Here is a 15,797-nt window from a genome sequence, read left to right as displayed (position 1 = left end):
ACCTCGTAGTCAATAATATAGAGCGGTACTGAAGACCTTGAGGTTTGAAATTAAATATCCTCTTAATACGCCCCTACCTTTATTTCACAAGTCTACATTTTATCTGCTTGATTTGAATGAGAAGGTAATATGTTATAGAAATGGTTCCCTCATCAGACTGAAGGGGAGACAGAAACTGAGGCAGGCAGTGGAGAAAACAAACCTGCGGCGAATTTTGATTGCAGGGAGAACGAGTAAGGAATGTAAGCATCCTCGGTTGCTAAAATCAGAGCTTGTATTTAGTGCTGCATCTCTGGTATCCATGGAAGGAATTCCGTTCTGCCATCCAGTTACCATTCATGTGCCAGAGCTTTGAGAGCACTCTTTTGACAAACAAAAGAAAAGGCATGCTGATTTGGGAATTGGCTGGATGGGCTTTTGAGCTCTGATAGAGAGAGAAGGAAATTAGAGATTTTGAGGTTTTATGAGCTGTCTCTTTTAGAAATTATGAGTGGCATTGATTTTCTGCCAGATTTTGATGAATTGAATATTTGAAGCTTTGAAACTAAGGGGAGAGGGGATCAGAGGAATATTGTCTTTAAAGGGCATGTCAGTTTGGGTTTAGCAAAATAAAATGGATTAAAAAGGGTTCTTAGTCCGGTTCGCATGACCCAGCCTATCTGTAGCTTCATGTCTGTCCAGCTAAATTCCAACTGAGGCAGAGGAACATAAGGTTTATGTTTTGTGGCCAGATTTAAATAATACTGACCACAAAAATACTGGAGTTATTGTCCTTATTATAGTTTCCTGTCCAGTATTGTCGTCCACCATCTTCATCTTAGCACAGCGAGGCTGCTTTGATTATTGGGCGAATGGGCAAATTCCTCAGGGCTAAGTGATATTCACTGTTATGAACAAATCTCTTTTCTCCTTTAATGTAGTCCATCTTTAATCTGTCAAGTGTGTGATTTTGGTTTTCTATCACTGCATGGTTGAAACGTTTGGAAAGACTGGGCGTTCACCTTTGAGCATCATGTCCAAGTCTTTACCCTGAGTATTTACAGTGTGTCTGCCGTATGGCTTTGTGGTGCATGGGGATCTGTTTGTAGTACGGTTTTTAGGATGCGCAATATTGGTGTATCATGGCCAGGTAGTATCGGAGAAAAATTAATGAAATCAACAGGACATATTTATTGAAGTATGTCAACCGCAGTAGGTTAAGTTAAATGAAGTTTGCTCCAATGAAGGATTAAAGCCAGAAACGTCAGCTTCCCAAGGTGGTTCGCATACCTCACCCAATGTCCTGTTGATTTGATCCACTGTTCTACCTGTCTACCGATGCAGATCAACACTGTAGCCTTCATCGGCAAGACCAGTTTTTCATTGTACAGCATGTTGTGGGAGGAAACCCCACCACTCACGCGAGCCAATAGCAAAGTGATTTACGGTACGAACCTTTTGTGCAAAAAATATTTTCTCTTTCTCCAAACAGCACGCTGATCAGTCCTCCATGAAGGGTTTTCTGTTTCAATTCTCCCTTCATTCATGCAGTGGGATCACTGAAGAGGAATTTGTGAAAGACAATAATCAGCCTTGTGCAATGCCCCCTCCCCCAAACACACAAAAAATGTTTGATAATGTAACCACCTGCACATGGCAGTCAGCAGTCAGTTGTAAATAGCCACTGGCCATATTGAGAGCTACCAGGGAAAGTGTAATATATTGTGCAATGCCATTCCAAGACCATAGATGTTTGATGTTTGCAACCCTCCAAAGCCAGAATATAAAGTTGCCATTATTCAAAGTTTAACATAACAATATTCTTCTTCTTTTATTCTATGCACAGGTGAACAGAAAGGTGGATTGCTCCCAATGGTTTTTGAAAATACATTTTTCTGTGTTACCCCACCCCTCCTGCTCCTCATTCCCCCCCCCCACCCCTTCCACTCCCTCTGGGCTATCCCTTCCCTCACCGCTTGTACACATCTCATGATCTGCAGGTAAAGGATGTGAACAGAGAATCCACTTACATTTTGAGGAACGACAACTTAGGAAGCCTGGTGTTGGCTTTGTGGTTAGGGTGGCTGGCTTAGGGTTTTAGGACCCTGAGTTCAAGCCCTGTCAGCTGCTGAATTTCAACCAGGTGGGGTTTATTCAGCCTGTCATCCTTCCGAGGTTGGCAAAATGAGTACCAGTGAACTGGTAATAGGGGCATTGCATCAGCTGCACAGCCATGCCCTCAACCAATAATGCTACCTACAGCCATGTGCTGCATACAAAGAAGGAGGAGGCTTCATTGCTTAAAATGCAGAAGGAGCAGGGTCAAATGAATGATGGATGAGAAGTGTATGGATGGTGTTGATTTTTTATTTTTTTTAGTCTCGTATTATTGAGGCACAGAATCGCAGAAAAAGAGGGGAATCTAAAACATGTCAATACAGAATGGTTCTGTACACATTGACAGAAAAGGGAAGGAAACATGATTATTTGTAAACTCAGCCAACTTGAAGTCTTGGAGGGAAGAATGGGATTGAAAAGACTGAAGGAGGAGGTTCCTGAAGGGGGAGAAGAGAGGAAGAAAGGAACTAGCACTCTTGTGCTTGGCGCTGATCCTGAAATGTACCGAAGGGTCATACCTTGTCGCTGGAGGACTGTCGCTATGTGGAAAGAAGTCTGGATGGCTGCTCCAATGATGCCTAGGATGAAGGGCAACTCCAAGCATGCAACCACACTTAAGCCATTTACCTTTGGTCGTTCGTGGTGGGTGACTGTCAGGTCGGTCTTTGAACTGCCACTGGTAACATGTAACCCAGTGTTACGTGCCACATAGTCGGGTTGTTGGCGATGAAACCGACTCCCTTCACTGGCTTTTTTGTATTTTTTTAATGTACAATGTCAAGGCTCATACAAGAGCTAAGACAGAGAACATATAACAAGGGGAGCAGGAGACAAAAGGGATAGGAGAGGGAAGCACAAAACAGTGGGGAATAGACACATGAGGAGATATGTGGAAGGGGGAGGGATGGGACAGGGTACATGGGGTAAACAAGATGGACACTACAGGGACTTTCAGGAAGGAAAGCAGGGAATTTGAAGGAAGTTGGTTTGGGGTGGATTAACGGGGGTAGAAAAGATCATGGTTTTGGATGGGGGGGAGATAGGAAATGGTGGTGAACAGCAATTTTGAATACCCGGAGGGAAGAGTGAGATTGAAGAGAGTGTGGGAGTTTGTTCCAAAGGCAGGAAAAAAAGAGGAATGAAAGAGTGAAGGTGAACAGTGATTCGTGATTTTGGTAGTTTATCCAGAAGGGGGTTGCTGGTGGACCTTGAATGCCCTGTGGAAATATGGGCGGGACAGATAGCAGACAGAGTGGGGGGGTGGGGGGCGAGGCCAGAGAGGAGACAGTAGAAGACGGAAAGACCACTGACCAGCCTGCGGTGAGAGAGTGAGAGACCCAAAGACTCGGCCTCATCGCGGGAGATACCAATGATTTAAATGCCTTGGTTTCCACAGCATGAAGCCGAGAAAGGTGAGAGGCTGGAGCACCAGCCCAGGGGAGAGAGCAATACTCCATCAGGCTGTGGATGAAAGCTTTGTACATGATCAGGAGCTCAGGCATGCCAAGGAAGGACTTGCACGACAAAAGTCCTTCCTTGGCACACTTGCCAGTGGGGAGGGTGATTATGACACCGTGCAGAACTAAAAGTTACACCTGACAAAGGATGGATGAGCTCCTTTTTGGGAGCCAATGGCCATCCAGGAAGGAGATGCTGTCTCCTAATAAAATACCCATCCTGTTGGACAGGTTTGTGATTGGAAGAGTTTTCAACGGTAAAAAAAATCTCCAACAACAACATGAATTTTGGATCCAGTGGTTTCGGTAGGTCCATGGCATCCCTTCAAGTGATGTGTGGCAGTGACCCCCTGGCCGTTGTGATCAGTGGGAAAATGGTACCACAGAATCCATGGCTGCAGCTAAAGAGGCATGTGGAGGAAAAGTGAGAACATCAGTGTTGGAACATGAACTGTTGGAACAATGACAGGCAAGAAGAGAGAGTTGATGGATACCATGATGACAATAAAAGTTGATATATTTTGTGTACAGGAGACAAAATGGACTGGGAAGAGTACAAAATAACTAGGAGAAAGCAACATGTCACATTACTGTGGAGAACAGAGAAAGAGAAATAGAGTTGGAGTCATATTGAAGGAGTGGAAAGGAAAAGTACTGGAAATTTTGAATGGGAACTCACAATATTTTAGAGTGGAGGTTGATCTCCACCAGGGTTCTACACCAAGTCCCTTTCTTTTTGTAACAGTGATGGATGTGCTGAGAGACAACATCAGAGATAGAAAACTGTGGGATCTCCTATTCGCAGATGTCTTGGTCATAACAGCAGACTCAAAGGAAGAGTTGCAGCGAAGAGTGCTGGAATGGCAAGAGAACTTAGAGGCATGGAGAAATCCAGGATAGAGTGAATACAGCATGGGTAAAATGGAAGGTTAATGAGTCGTCTGTGATACAGAGATACTGATAAAATTGAAAGTTAAAATCTACATGACAACCTCCCCAGGCTCGGAGTGGATGCTCTAACCATTACACCACTGAGTCTGGTTAAATGTAGCATGCGATGTCAGATGTGATTTGAAGTCTCACCTTACGTTATTGTGGAATTTCCACGGGTACCTGCCAGTTACATTATAATATTGGTCAACTCATTGCTGCTTCTGCTTTTCGAAAGTAAAAGTACATTTTTATATTTTATTATAAATCTAGTACCCAATATATTGTGGATCCTGTAAACCTCTTATCAATCCACCAGACCATGCACACATCCTCCATTACTGGAAACACGATGCTGTTTCCACTCTGAGCAGTTAAATTGTCTGGAAGTGCAAAAGCAATCTTTCACCCAGTTTTATTTCTCATGGGAAAATATTTGATTGTAACATGTGAAGTTACTCTCCATAGCCTCCACAGCTGTACCTTTGAGTTGTCTTGTCTTGGTTCGATTCCTGACCTGACCAGACTACAGACTATCAGATTAGTGCTCCACATGCTCGGCCTTGCTTCACAAAGTAAGTCATCCCCTTGAATGGACGTTAAGTTGGGTGTCCCATTCTCAAGCAGCAGCAGTAGTAGTTATATACTCATGGCATTATAAAACCATCGTGGCTCTCTGCTCAATTTATGACACGGGTCACAAAACATAAGGCAACGAACGAATATTTCAGGGAAGGCCCTTAAATCAGTACCCCAGTTTTCACAGCTCGTTCCACGTTTGAAAACATGATGAGTTGTAAGTGGTAAAATGAAATGATAAAGGGTGAGAAATATTGTTATTTTTATCATAGAAAATAAGGAAGAGAATAAATATTTCACATTATAGCTGAAAAAATTATTTCCCTACAAACCATTCTTTTCTTGTTCCTTGTCTTGTCTTCTCCCTCTCCCTACCATTTTACCCTCATATTCTTATGTCTTTATGATCACAACAGTGTAGTCTTTACATGATGGAATCCTAAGTAAATACAGTATATAATCAAAGGTCTCAGAGCAAAATGTTACCAATAATCCTGTTGCAACGAAGGTAACTTTTCCTAATTAACTTTGCTTTCTGAATCTGTAAAAGCTACTATCGCCACCACTAATTCAGTTAAATGCTAACTCTCTTCTGTATAATTATACTATTGTTTCCAAACAGTCATGTGCATTTGACTTATTCGTCCGTTATTTGTTTGTTCTGAACACTTTTTATACTCTGATCTGAATCACAAAGGTTGAGTGGTGAGTGAAGCGGTTGCATCGTAAACCGGTGATGAAGAAAATTAATCAGAAATTAGATTTAGTTCGCAATCGGTTGGTTCCAAACTTTCTGATTAAGCTCATTAGTGGATCCGTTTGCATTTCTGGAAGAAGGTCCAGGCAGACTGGCCTTACCGATGCTCGAATCTCTGTTTGTTCTGCCTTGATTTCAATTTCAAGGCTTTGTGCCATGTTCATATCTTTGAGTGCTTCATTGTATTCAGGGCAGGTGGCCATGGCTTTGAGTGCTTCATTGTCACAGCTAATTAAGAAATGGTACTACATTTGCTTTTACTGCACATTCGAAAACACAACAACCTTAATCCCTTGTTATTTGCATTGATACGCAGCTGTTTTCGTTTCAGTTTGGGTGCAGAAAATAATTAGCTAGTATCCTGGCAGGACCTGCTGACATTGCCATTATCTCAGTTTACTGAGCAATTCTAGCAGACTGAGTGGATCCAAAAGGTATAATTGTACTCCATGCCTGGAGTTGGCTTAATGGTTAGGGTGGTGGGCTTGGGATCCTAGGATCTTGAGTTCAAATCTCACTTGACTGTTGAATTAATAGCAGGTGGGGTTGACTTTGCCTTTCATCCTTATGAGGTAGGCAAACTGAGTGCCAGCTTGCTGGTATCATGTGTCGGAGTGGCAACCCATCCAGGATTGTGCCCAATAGCCGAGGAGACTGCTTAAGCAGCACCAACGCTCTGCACAGAGTATGGTCCTGATGGATGGATGAATAGATGGATGGATGGATGTTGAATTAATACCAGTTGGGGTTGCCTCGGTCTGTCATCCTTCTGAGGTTGGCAAAAACGAGCACCAGCTTGCAAAATGCTATATTACTCGATGTAAGAAAGGACAATTTGACTAATGGTCCTCAGCTCATGGAGTGATAGCACTTGTGGGGTTTGGGGGAGTTAAGTGCATTATCAAGTTTGCCATGATTTTCCTGTCCTGTGTTATCAGAATACCACATTGACATGTTCTGCTGAGTCAGTGGCAATAGGGCAGAGATTACTTGAGGAAGTCACTGAAGAATGACGTTATACGAGAATCATCAAGCATATACTGTATGCTGCTGCAGTGCTAGTGCTCTAGAAGGGAAACAAACATTGACTAAAATGGGAGAGTGCGTACCTCTGCCAGGCTGAACAGTTTATGTTTGTATCCCACTGATAGGCTGGACTTGCATCCAGAACTGAAGCAAAATCTCATCAGCTTGTTCTTGTCACCGAACCAACTCATCCACAAGTTTTGTCACCACCCATGCACAACTTTTTGAAATATCATGCTATGCAGTGTATCGTTTTTGGCCCTGTCTCTCAATGGTGAATGACTTGGAATTTTTTTTTCTCCTATCTGGATCTGGAGCTTCCCCAATATCAAATGGATTCTTCCTTGGCAGATACCCAAACTCTCTTTGGTTTCATCCGAATCCGTCCATAACTTTCTGAAATATCCTGCTCACAGATAGACAGACAGATAAACAGACGGGGGTGAAAACATGACCTCCATCCACCTCAGGTGGCGGAGGTACATATACCTTGACTCTCGTGCTGTGAACTCAAAAACCCACAACGATGTTTATCTGTCACCACAAATGGAGGAAGCTCTCATTATCCTAAAAGTTGCCAAATACATTTGCAGCCTGAATCTAATACATGGGTTTTATCAGATGACTGTAACAGATTGATAACTTTAGAAGTTTGTCTTTCAAGTTGGCACAGGTGACTTGTACAAGTACCTTCACAGGCAGCACCACTTTGTATGAAGGGATGGCCTCCCATCCATCATCCATCGTGGGGAGTGTGGAGGGTGGGGACATGGAACATGAAGCTGAGCAAAGCTTGGAGACAAAGCAAAGCCTACCCTCTGCGTGGCCACATTTTTGGAAGTGTACCTGCCTTGCCTTCAAAACATCTTGGCCATGATCATGTTTCTGTGAATGGGGCTTATCAGTACAGCCAGTGATATGCTGCTGCTGTGCAATATCTATGAGTACACAGGAGCAAGCAATCATGTTGTCCCCACTGATGGTTCTTATTACATGACATCTCAAGCACAAATGCCTGAATTTGGATGTGCAGCCGGACTTTGCTGTCTGTCTGAGAACTAGCTTTACTGCTTCCTTTTACATTGTGGGAGCCATTGAGATGCTCGTGACTTACCTTGTGCTGGCAACCAAGATCTTCAATGACATGCTGCACAACCTGCATTTTATGGAATTTCCTTGTACTTGTTATGGTGCTTGTGGTGTTCATGGGAGTTAAGTATGTTAACAAGTTCGCCATAGTTTTCCTGTCCTGCAGTATCTTCCACTGTAATGCAATCTACATGAGTGTCAACAAATCTGCTTTTTTACCCACCTGAGTTTCCGGTGTGTTTTGTTCGGAATGCGTGATTTTGAGTAATGTTTTCACGACTTGTGCCAAGACTGTGTAATGTTTGAATGCAATCGTTGCCACAGACCTTTAGCTCTAGTTCTTTAACTCAGAACTACTTAGTGCCAGCTGCAATCCCTTCTTTGCTGCAAATAACGTCACCAAAATCTCTGGCATTCCTGGTCTTATTCGTGGCAGAATTTCTGACAATATGTTCAAAACATGAAATTATTGAGAAGATGTGGACCATATTGAAAAATATGTGGGCCCAGCCCCTTTCTTCCCTTGCATCCAGGCCCCTCTCTTCTTCCCCTGCGTCCTGCTCCCTTTCTGCTTCTACAGCCCCATGTGCCTCACCCAATCAGTGAACTTTCTGACCCAGATTTCTCCCAATAGCACGTTCTCCCTTCTGGACTTGGTAATGATTAATTTTCTGCCAAATTCTCTCCTCTTCTGTTCCAAAAGGTTCATCTGATCTTGTGCTTTGTGAGAGTCAATGTCTTTCTGGCTATTGTCAGAGAGCTTCCTCAGCACCGTAGAGTCTGGCAGTTCACTCAAGCTGATTGGCAGGGGACTGCAAGCTGCCCTCTTATGTCAAGACTGGTCCTTCATTTCTACCTCTCCTGATATTTATACTGCCTGGGAATCCTTCCACACAAGCTTGTTTTCTCTTATGTACAGATTTATACCATCTCGACTGCAGTTATCATTCCTATCCTCTTGCCCCTGGTACACAGAATCCATCCATCCCATCCACTGAGACCATACTCTGTACAGAGCATTGGTGTTGCCAAAGCAGTCTCCTGGGCTATTGGGCACAATCCTAGATGGGTCGCCACTCCGACGCACGACACTCGAATGGCTCAACCACCCCAGCAAACTGGCACTCATTTCGTCAACCTCGGAAGGATGACAGGCTGATTCAACCCCATCTGGTATTTATTCAATGGTGAAGTGGGATTCGAACTCAGGATCCCAGATGTAGAATCCTGTGGTGAGAAAGTTGCCTTCAAACAAAATGCCTTTTCCTGGAAGGCAAATCCGACCGAAGGCAAACTCAAATCATTCCACATAGTCCAGAGCAAGTGTATGTCCACTCTCAGGAAAGCCAGAAAACAGCATCTGATGAACCTCAAGGATGAACTCTCAAACCTGTCTCCTTTTCAAAAGACCTGGTGGCACCTTGTCAAGTCTGTCTCTGGTGTATGCTCTGACTCCATCCCTTCCCTCACTTCAAATGGCACCGCTGATGACTCTGCTTGTGAGAAGGCCGAATGCCTCAATTCTGTGTTTGCCTCCGAATCCTGTGTACCCAGGCCCTCATTCCCTACACCTACCCTACCCTCTCATACCCAGCTACTTCTGAATAATGTGCCTTTCCCACTTGAGAATATGAAGAGGTTTCTGGCAAACCTCGACTCTAATTCTGTGATGGGCCGAGGCAGTATCAATGTATGTGTCCTAAAATCTTGCTCTGCTGCTTGCTCTTGCTCATCCTCTTTCTGCTCTGTTCACTCGATCATTCTCTCTGGGTCAGTTTAATCTGCTGGAAGTTTCCATGTCTTCACAAAGTGCATAGTACCAACTCTAACACTTGTTTCAGATGATGGGAAGACACCTGTGGTGTGCCAGGAAGAAACCAGTTGTATGGGGGTGAGAAAGCAACACCCGACAGAGTTTATTGTTCATTGTGGTTTATTGTTGATAAGGTAGAAAGATAACATTAAAGAGAAACAAATAGAATGAAAAGATATCACTTTTGGTCATGATACAATGTGAACATGTGACAGGCATGATGTATTTCACAATAGGCAAATCTAGTGTAATACACAAAAACCCACAAAGAATATAGTCATTCAAGGACTCAATTACAAATGTCCTTCTTCTTCTTCTTCTTCTTCTTCTTCTTCTTCTTCTTCTTCTTCTTCTTCTTCTTCTTCTTCTTCTTCTTCTTCTTCTTCTTCTTCTTCTTCTTCTTCTTCTTCTTCTTCTTCTTCTTCTTCTTCTTCTTCTTCTTCTTTCGGCTGCTCCCGTTAGGGGTCGCCACAGCGGATCATCCGTATGATCCGCATAGTGATTTGGCACATGTTTTACTCCGGATGCCCTTCCTGACGCAACCCTGGTCGCCCTTCTTGACAAACGAAATAAAAGAGAGCGGATTGGAGAACAGGCCCAGCTTTCAACAGTGACTCACCCTCAGGTGACCAACACAACATCTCGAGTTGTATATCCGGCAGCTAAACTGCACACCAATGGTTCCTTGGAACTACTGTTTCAATCTCTATTTTGAAGCACAACAAACAGAGCATGCCAGTCCCAGTGCAAAATGGCAGAATCCACAAAAATGGCAGACAAAGGAAATGGGTCTATGTGAATCACTGGAAATTTAAAAGTTTTTTTCTTCTGTATAGTTTATGTTCTTCGATGGAAACAGAGAAAGCAATTAGCCTATGATTAATTCCAGCAACGTATCAACCAGAAAATATGATTTCTCATCAACAACAACAACAACGACAATAACTAATTCATGAATTTGGAATTACAAGGCATATGCTTTCTCCCTTTTTTACATATTTTACCTCTTTATTTAGCATAAAGATTAAATGCCATACATTTGTGGGAGTAGAATTAGAATAAAATACAATCGAGCTTTTGTGATGTAGGAAATATACTGCTGCTTGCCATGGAAGTGAAATTGCAGAAATGGATGAATGAAGGGAAAGGTCTTATCGTGAACTTGGTCATCGGCTTGTCAAGTGTAATGGTTAATTTTGGGAGCTTGGCTATGATACCGGTTTAAAACCTAATCTTTGTTGTGAGATACCATGAGATCTTTAACCACAATCAAATGCAGATGGTACAGCTGGCATCCCTTTTAGAAGACAGTGTGCTCTGAAATGCAGCAATTGAATTTGATGGAAGGAGCATATGGATGTGATGCAGAGAACAGCTGCTTCACTGGACTGTTTTTTTAAATCCATCCACATTTAAAATGAGGAAGCAGGTGTGTGTGTGTGTGTGTGTGTGTGTGTGTGTGTGTGTGTGTGTGTGTGTGTGTGTGTGTGTGTGTGTGTGTGTGTGTGTGTGTGTGTGTGTGTGTGTGTGTGTGTGTGTGTGTGTGTGTGTGTCAGTGTCGTCGTTCAAATGGGTTCTCATCTGGCCCTTTCTGTGCACATTTGTTCGTGTGCATGTACGACTCTAATTGGGTTCATAACATGAGCAGCAATAAATTAACATCTGCAAGAAGGTGCAGAAAGATATAGTCAGGTTCACTATGTCAGTAAATTAATTTTCGTTCAAAGTCTTGGTAGATTAGCAAATCTATATATTTTCGGAAACGTTATAACATGGAAAATCCGAAAATCAATGTTTACATTTACGGACATACCGCCGTGGCGGCCATTTTGGGATTTTTCAAAATGGCGGCCATGCAGGTATGTCCGCAAATGTAAACATGTATTTTTAGATTCCCCATGTCGTAACGTTTTCGAAAATGTATAGGTTTGCTAATCTACCAAGACTTTGAACGAAAAAACATAGTGAACCTGACTAATATTTTAATGGATTAATTGATGATTTAATTGGCAATTAATATTGTGTTTGTATTCGATCAGCTGCATGATGACATCAATCCACAAGAGTGAGAAATTAAAAAGGAGGTGAAATAATCAGAACAGTGGCAGCAACTATACACAGCACAGCACTTATCAATATCGTGGAGTACTATCCATCCATCCATCCAGACCATACTCTGCACAGAGCGTCAAGTGCTGCCAAAGCAGTCTCCTGGGCTATTGGGCACAATACTGCACAGGTCGCCACTCTGAACTGGATACTCAAATGGCTCAATCATCCCAGCATGCTGGTACTCATTTTGCCGACCTCAAAAGGATGACAGGATGAGTCGACCTACCTGTTATTAATTCAACTTCAACAGCCAAACAGGATTTGAACTCAGGACCTTAGGACCTCAAGCCCACCATGTTAACCAATAAGCCAACACCAGGCATGGAGTAAAATACTACTAAATATGTGGGAATGGTATTGGAAGAAAATATTATAACAGTTAGTCAGGCGTTTACGAGCACAGGGAGATACCTACATTTAACAGATTGATACAAATTTTTCAAGGTCACAAAACAAGACCAAATAGAATTCAAGCAATACAATGGCAATAGTAAAAAAAAATCAATCAATACATTGACAATAGCAAAAAAAATTCAATCAATACATTGACGACAGTAAAAAAAATCAATCAATACATTGACGATGTGGCTCTTTTTCCTGATGCTGATCCTTCTCACCAGATTCTCTCGGCGAGGGAGTCTCGTGAGTGGAGGAGGCCAATGGGCCGACCACGTGCCTCGTGGTTGCAGCAGGTTGACCAGCATCTCAAGGAGATGGGGATGGGCCTTTCATCTGCCTGGGGGATGGCCAGACGGAGGTCCCTGGAGTACCGGCGGAAAGTGGACGCAGCGACGCGCTGTTCTGGCACATGCTCGCATACCTGACCTGACCTGAGAGGAAAAAAAAAACAATCAATACATTGACGATAGGAAAAAAATTCAATCAATACATTGATGATCGTAACAAAAAAAATTCAATCAATACATTGACGATAGTAAAAAAAATCAATCAATATATTGACGATAGTAAAAAAAATCAATCAAAACATTGATTATAGTAAAAAAAATCAAACAATACATTCATGATAGTAAAAAAAATTCAATCAATACATTGACGATAGTAAAAAAATCAATCAATATATTGACGATAGTAAAAAAAAATCAATCAATACATTGATGATAGTAAAGAAAAAAATCAATCAATACATTGATGATAGTAAAAAAAATCAATCAATACATTGATGATAGTAAAAAAAATTCAATCAATACATTGATGATAGTAAAAAAAATTCAATCAATACATTGACGATAGCAAAAAATAATAGTCAATCAATACATTGACGATTGTAAAAAAAAAATCAATCAAAACATTGACGATTGTAAAAAAAATCAATCAATACATTGGTGATAGCAACAAAAAAAATCAATCAATACATTGACGATAGTAAAAAAAACAATTCAATCAATACATTAACGATAGTAAAAAAAAAAAAATTCAATCAATACATTGACAATAGTGGTTGCTTGGGGACACAGTATGGCTTGTGGGAAATCCATTAAAATGACAGCTTTTTGTATTTGAATGACAGCTTGATTCAGTGGTACACGGCGTGCTTGGAAATGTACATGTAATGTGCAAGATAAGGTAAGGTGTGTGTATGTGTGTACGCGTGCATGGTGCACTAATTGTGGTTCTGAAGAGCCAGGGCACTGTGTTCGTAGAGAAAGAAGCCAATGAAGGAAAGAAAGATTGAAAGTGAAATGGGAGGGCACTTGTGAGTGAACGAAAGCAGGAGGGCAGGCTTGGTGCTCTTGAGAAGTAAGAACACAGTCCGCCTCGGGCGGCCGAAGTGCCCTCGGAATAGCCAGCATTCCATGAAGCAGCGTTGGGAACACTGGGGGGAAGAGGAGCCGTCGCTCCCAGCCCTTCCTTGTGCCTGTGAGAAACTGGATGTTTATCCATTGGTGCCGGGACCTGCGTGTGGAGCTGTTGAGTGAAGCTGGGTGCTTTTGCCCGGCTGTTGTCTGGTAAGCCGTGCTATTTGCCAGGCGGATTCATTTCGGGATTGGTAAGGAAAGGGTTTGGACTTCGTACCAAAGGCTGGAATAACTGGAGAGTTTGGTAATGAAGTTTCATCCTTTCCTTTATGAGGAATATTTTATTACCAAGTAAATCATACCTTGTTTCTGAATGTTTGTATGTCTGTTTTGGGGGGATGATTCTATTGTTGAAGCTTCTCCCCTTTGATTACTTCTTCCTTGTGTTTTATTATTCAATGCTGTCATTACCACTTATCTTTTATTTTCTCATTCCTTCTCGCGTTTCTCAACTGCCCTGTGCCAAATGCCACAATTCCCCCCTTCCTGCGCACTAATAATGTCTCGTGTGCATTTGGGCTTCCCCTGCACTCTTCTTTCATTTTTTTTTTTAAATTAGACTTCATACCCTTTTTTTTCCTTTTTGTTTTTTTTTTAGAGCTTCCCTTTTTGGCACACTTGTCAATAAAATATCATGGCAGTTTGGTCAAACAGCCGCCTAACCAATTAGGCCACAACGTAATTGGATTTTCAACTGCTAACAACCATTACATGTGCAATAAAACTTCGTAAGGGCCGTAACAGTCGGACAACATGTTTTGTTCGACAATCGACAACATGCTACACCATCTCGGGAATCCTCGAGCATTTCATTCTCATTGCCGATACAAAAAGAGAGGACCGAGATCCAGACCCGTCAGGCCTTGTAGGCCACACGTGAGCTGCAATTTTGAGGTGGGATTGCAATCTTGCTGTACCACTGATTCTCACAGTCATACTACATATATTTTTTATGTATACATACATACATACATATATATATATATACATATATATATGTATATATATGTATATATGTATGTATGTATATATATATATATATATATATATATATATATATATATATATATATATATGTATTTACATATGTGTGTGTATATATATATATATGTATACAGTATATATGTACATATGTATTTATAAACATGCATATATCCTTTGGTGCCATGGAATATATCTACTATATATATATATATATATATATATATATATATATATATATATATATATATATATATATATATATATATATATATATATATATACATACATACATACATACATACATACACATAAAGGGAGCTGCAAAAGTAGGTATACAGAAAGGATTATACGTTTGTTTGAACATTATACATACAACATTTTGAACATTTGAGGGATTAATATGTTTATTATTGATATGTTTATTTTTGGTATATTATTATTGATATGCTTGTATAATCAATAAAATACGTTTTGTGAGCACGTTTTGTTTTTCATGACTGTATACCTACTTTTACAGACCCCTGTATGTATATATATATATATATATATATATATATATATATATATATATATATATATATATATATATATATGTAATATGTATGTATGGTGCAATGAGCAAGGTCATTGAAGTAAAGAGACGGGACAATGTAGAACACGATTATGAAAACAGCTATGAGAAGCCAGCAAGTGTGAGCTCACTTAAAATACTGCATTGTGGGAATATAGAAACGGTTTATACAAATCATTCGCACACACTGAAAATTGAACTGTGAAAGAAATCAATGTGTTGCTCTGAGCTTGCCTTTGGAGGCTTCCTGTGGTGACATGAGTGTTGCACGTGATGTGTTATGCACTGCAGAATACAGCCGTTTTGAGGCTAAAATTCATGAACTGAGAGAACAGATGATGAACAGCAGCATCAGTTCAGGATCTGGATCTCTCAAGACAAGTCAGAAGCGTTCCTTATATGTCAGGTAAACAAAACAATATTTTGGCAGCATCTTTGTGCAAGAACCACATGCATCACCTGCTGCTTCTTTTGTTACTCACTATTTTGTCACTTAACACACTTGTCTATTTGCCTCTTGCACCTCAAAATGTGCTTGTAACATACATGACACTCTTCAACAAGC

The 15,797-nt window shown here is 41.2% G+C and overlaps 1 protein-coding gene across 13 annotated transcripts in view; it reads left to right on the top strand.

Annotated features, from left to right (window-relative positions):
* The window catches only part of DLG2 (discs large MAGUK scaffold protein 2), a 652,065-nt gene that overhangs the window by 517,048 nt on the left and 119,220 nt on the right, over positions 1-15,797 (top strand). For 12 of the 13 annotated variants that reach the window (XR_015060299.1, XR_015060300.1, XM_085889199.1 and 9 more), the window contains one exon: positions 15,524-15,638. Coding sequence is in view for 11 of the 13 variants with exons in the window: in XM_085889199.1 (XP_085745325.1) it covers positions 15,524-15,638 (115 nt within the window). In the remaining 2 variants the exon portion in view is untranslated. Of the gene's footprint in view, positions 1-13,587; positions 13,828-15,523; positions 15,639-15,797 lie in introns of those variants that run through there. The other variant, XM_085889210.1, reaches the window with a different exon arrangement.

This window comes from Eptatretus burgeri, chromosome 7 (genome assembly GCF_056783735.1).
Source record: "Eptatretus burgeri isolate ZD-2024b chromosome 7, Ebu_testis_v1, whole genome shotgun sequence".
NCBI classification, from domain to species: Eukaryota; Metazoa; Chordata; class Myxini; order Myxiniformes; family Myxinidae; genus Eptatretus; species Eptatretus burgeri.
Note: the sequence above shows the minus strand (reverse complement) of the source record. Positions and strands in the feature narration are given on the sequence as shown.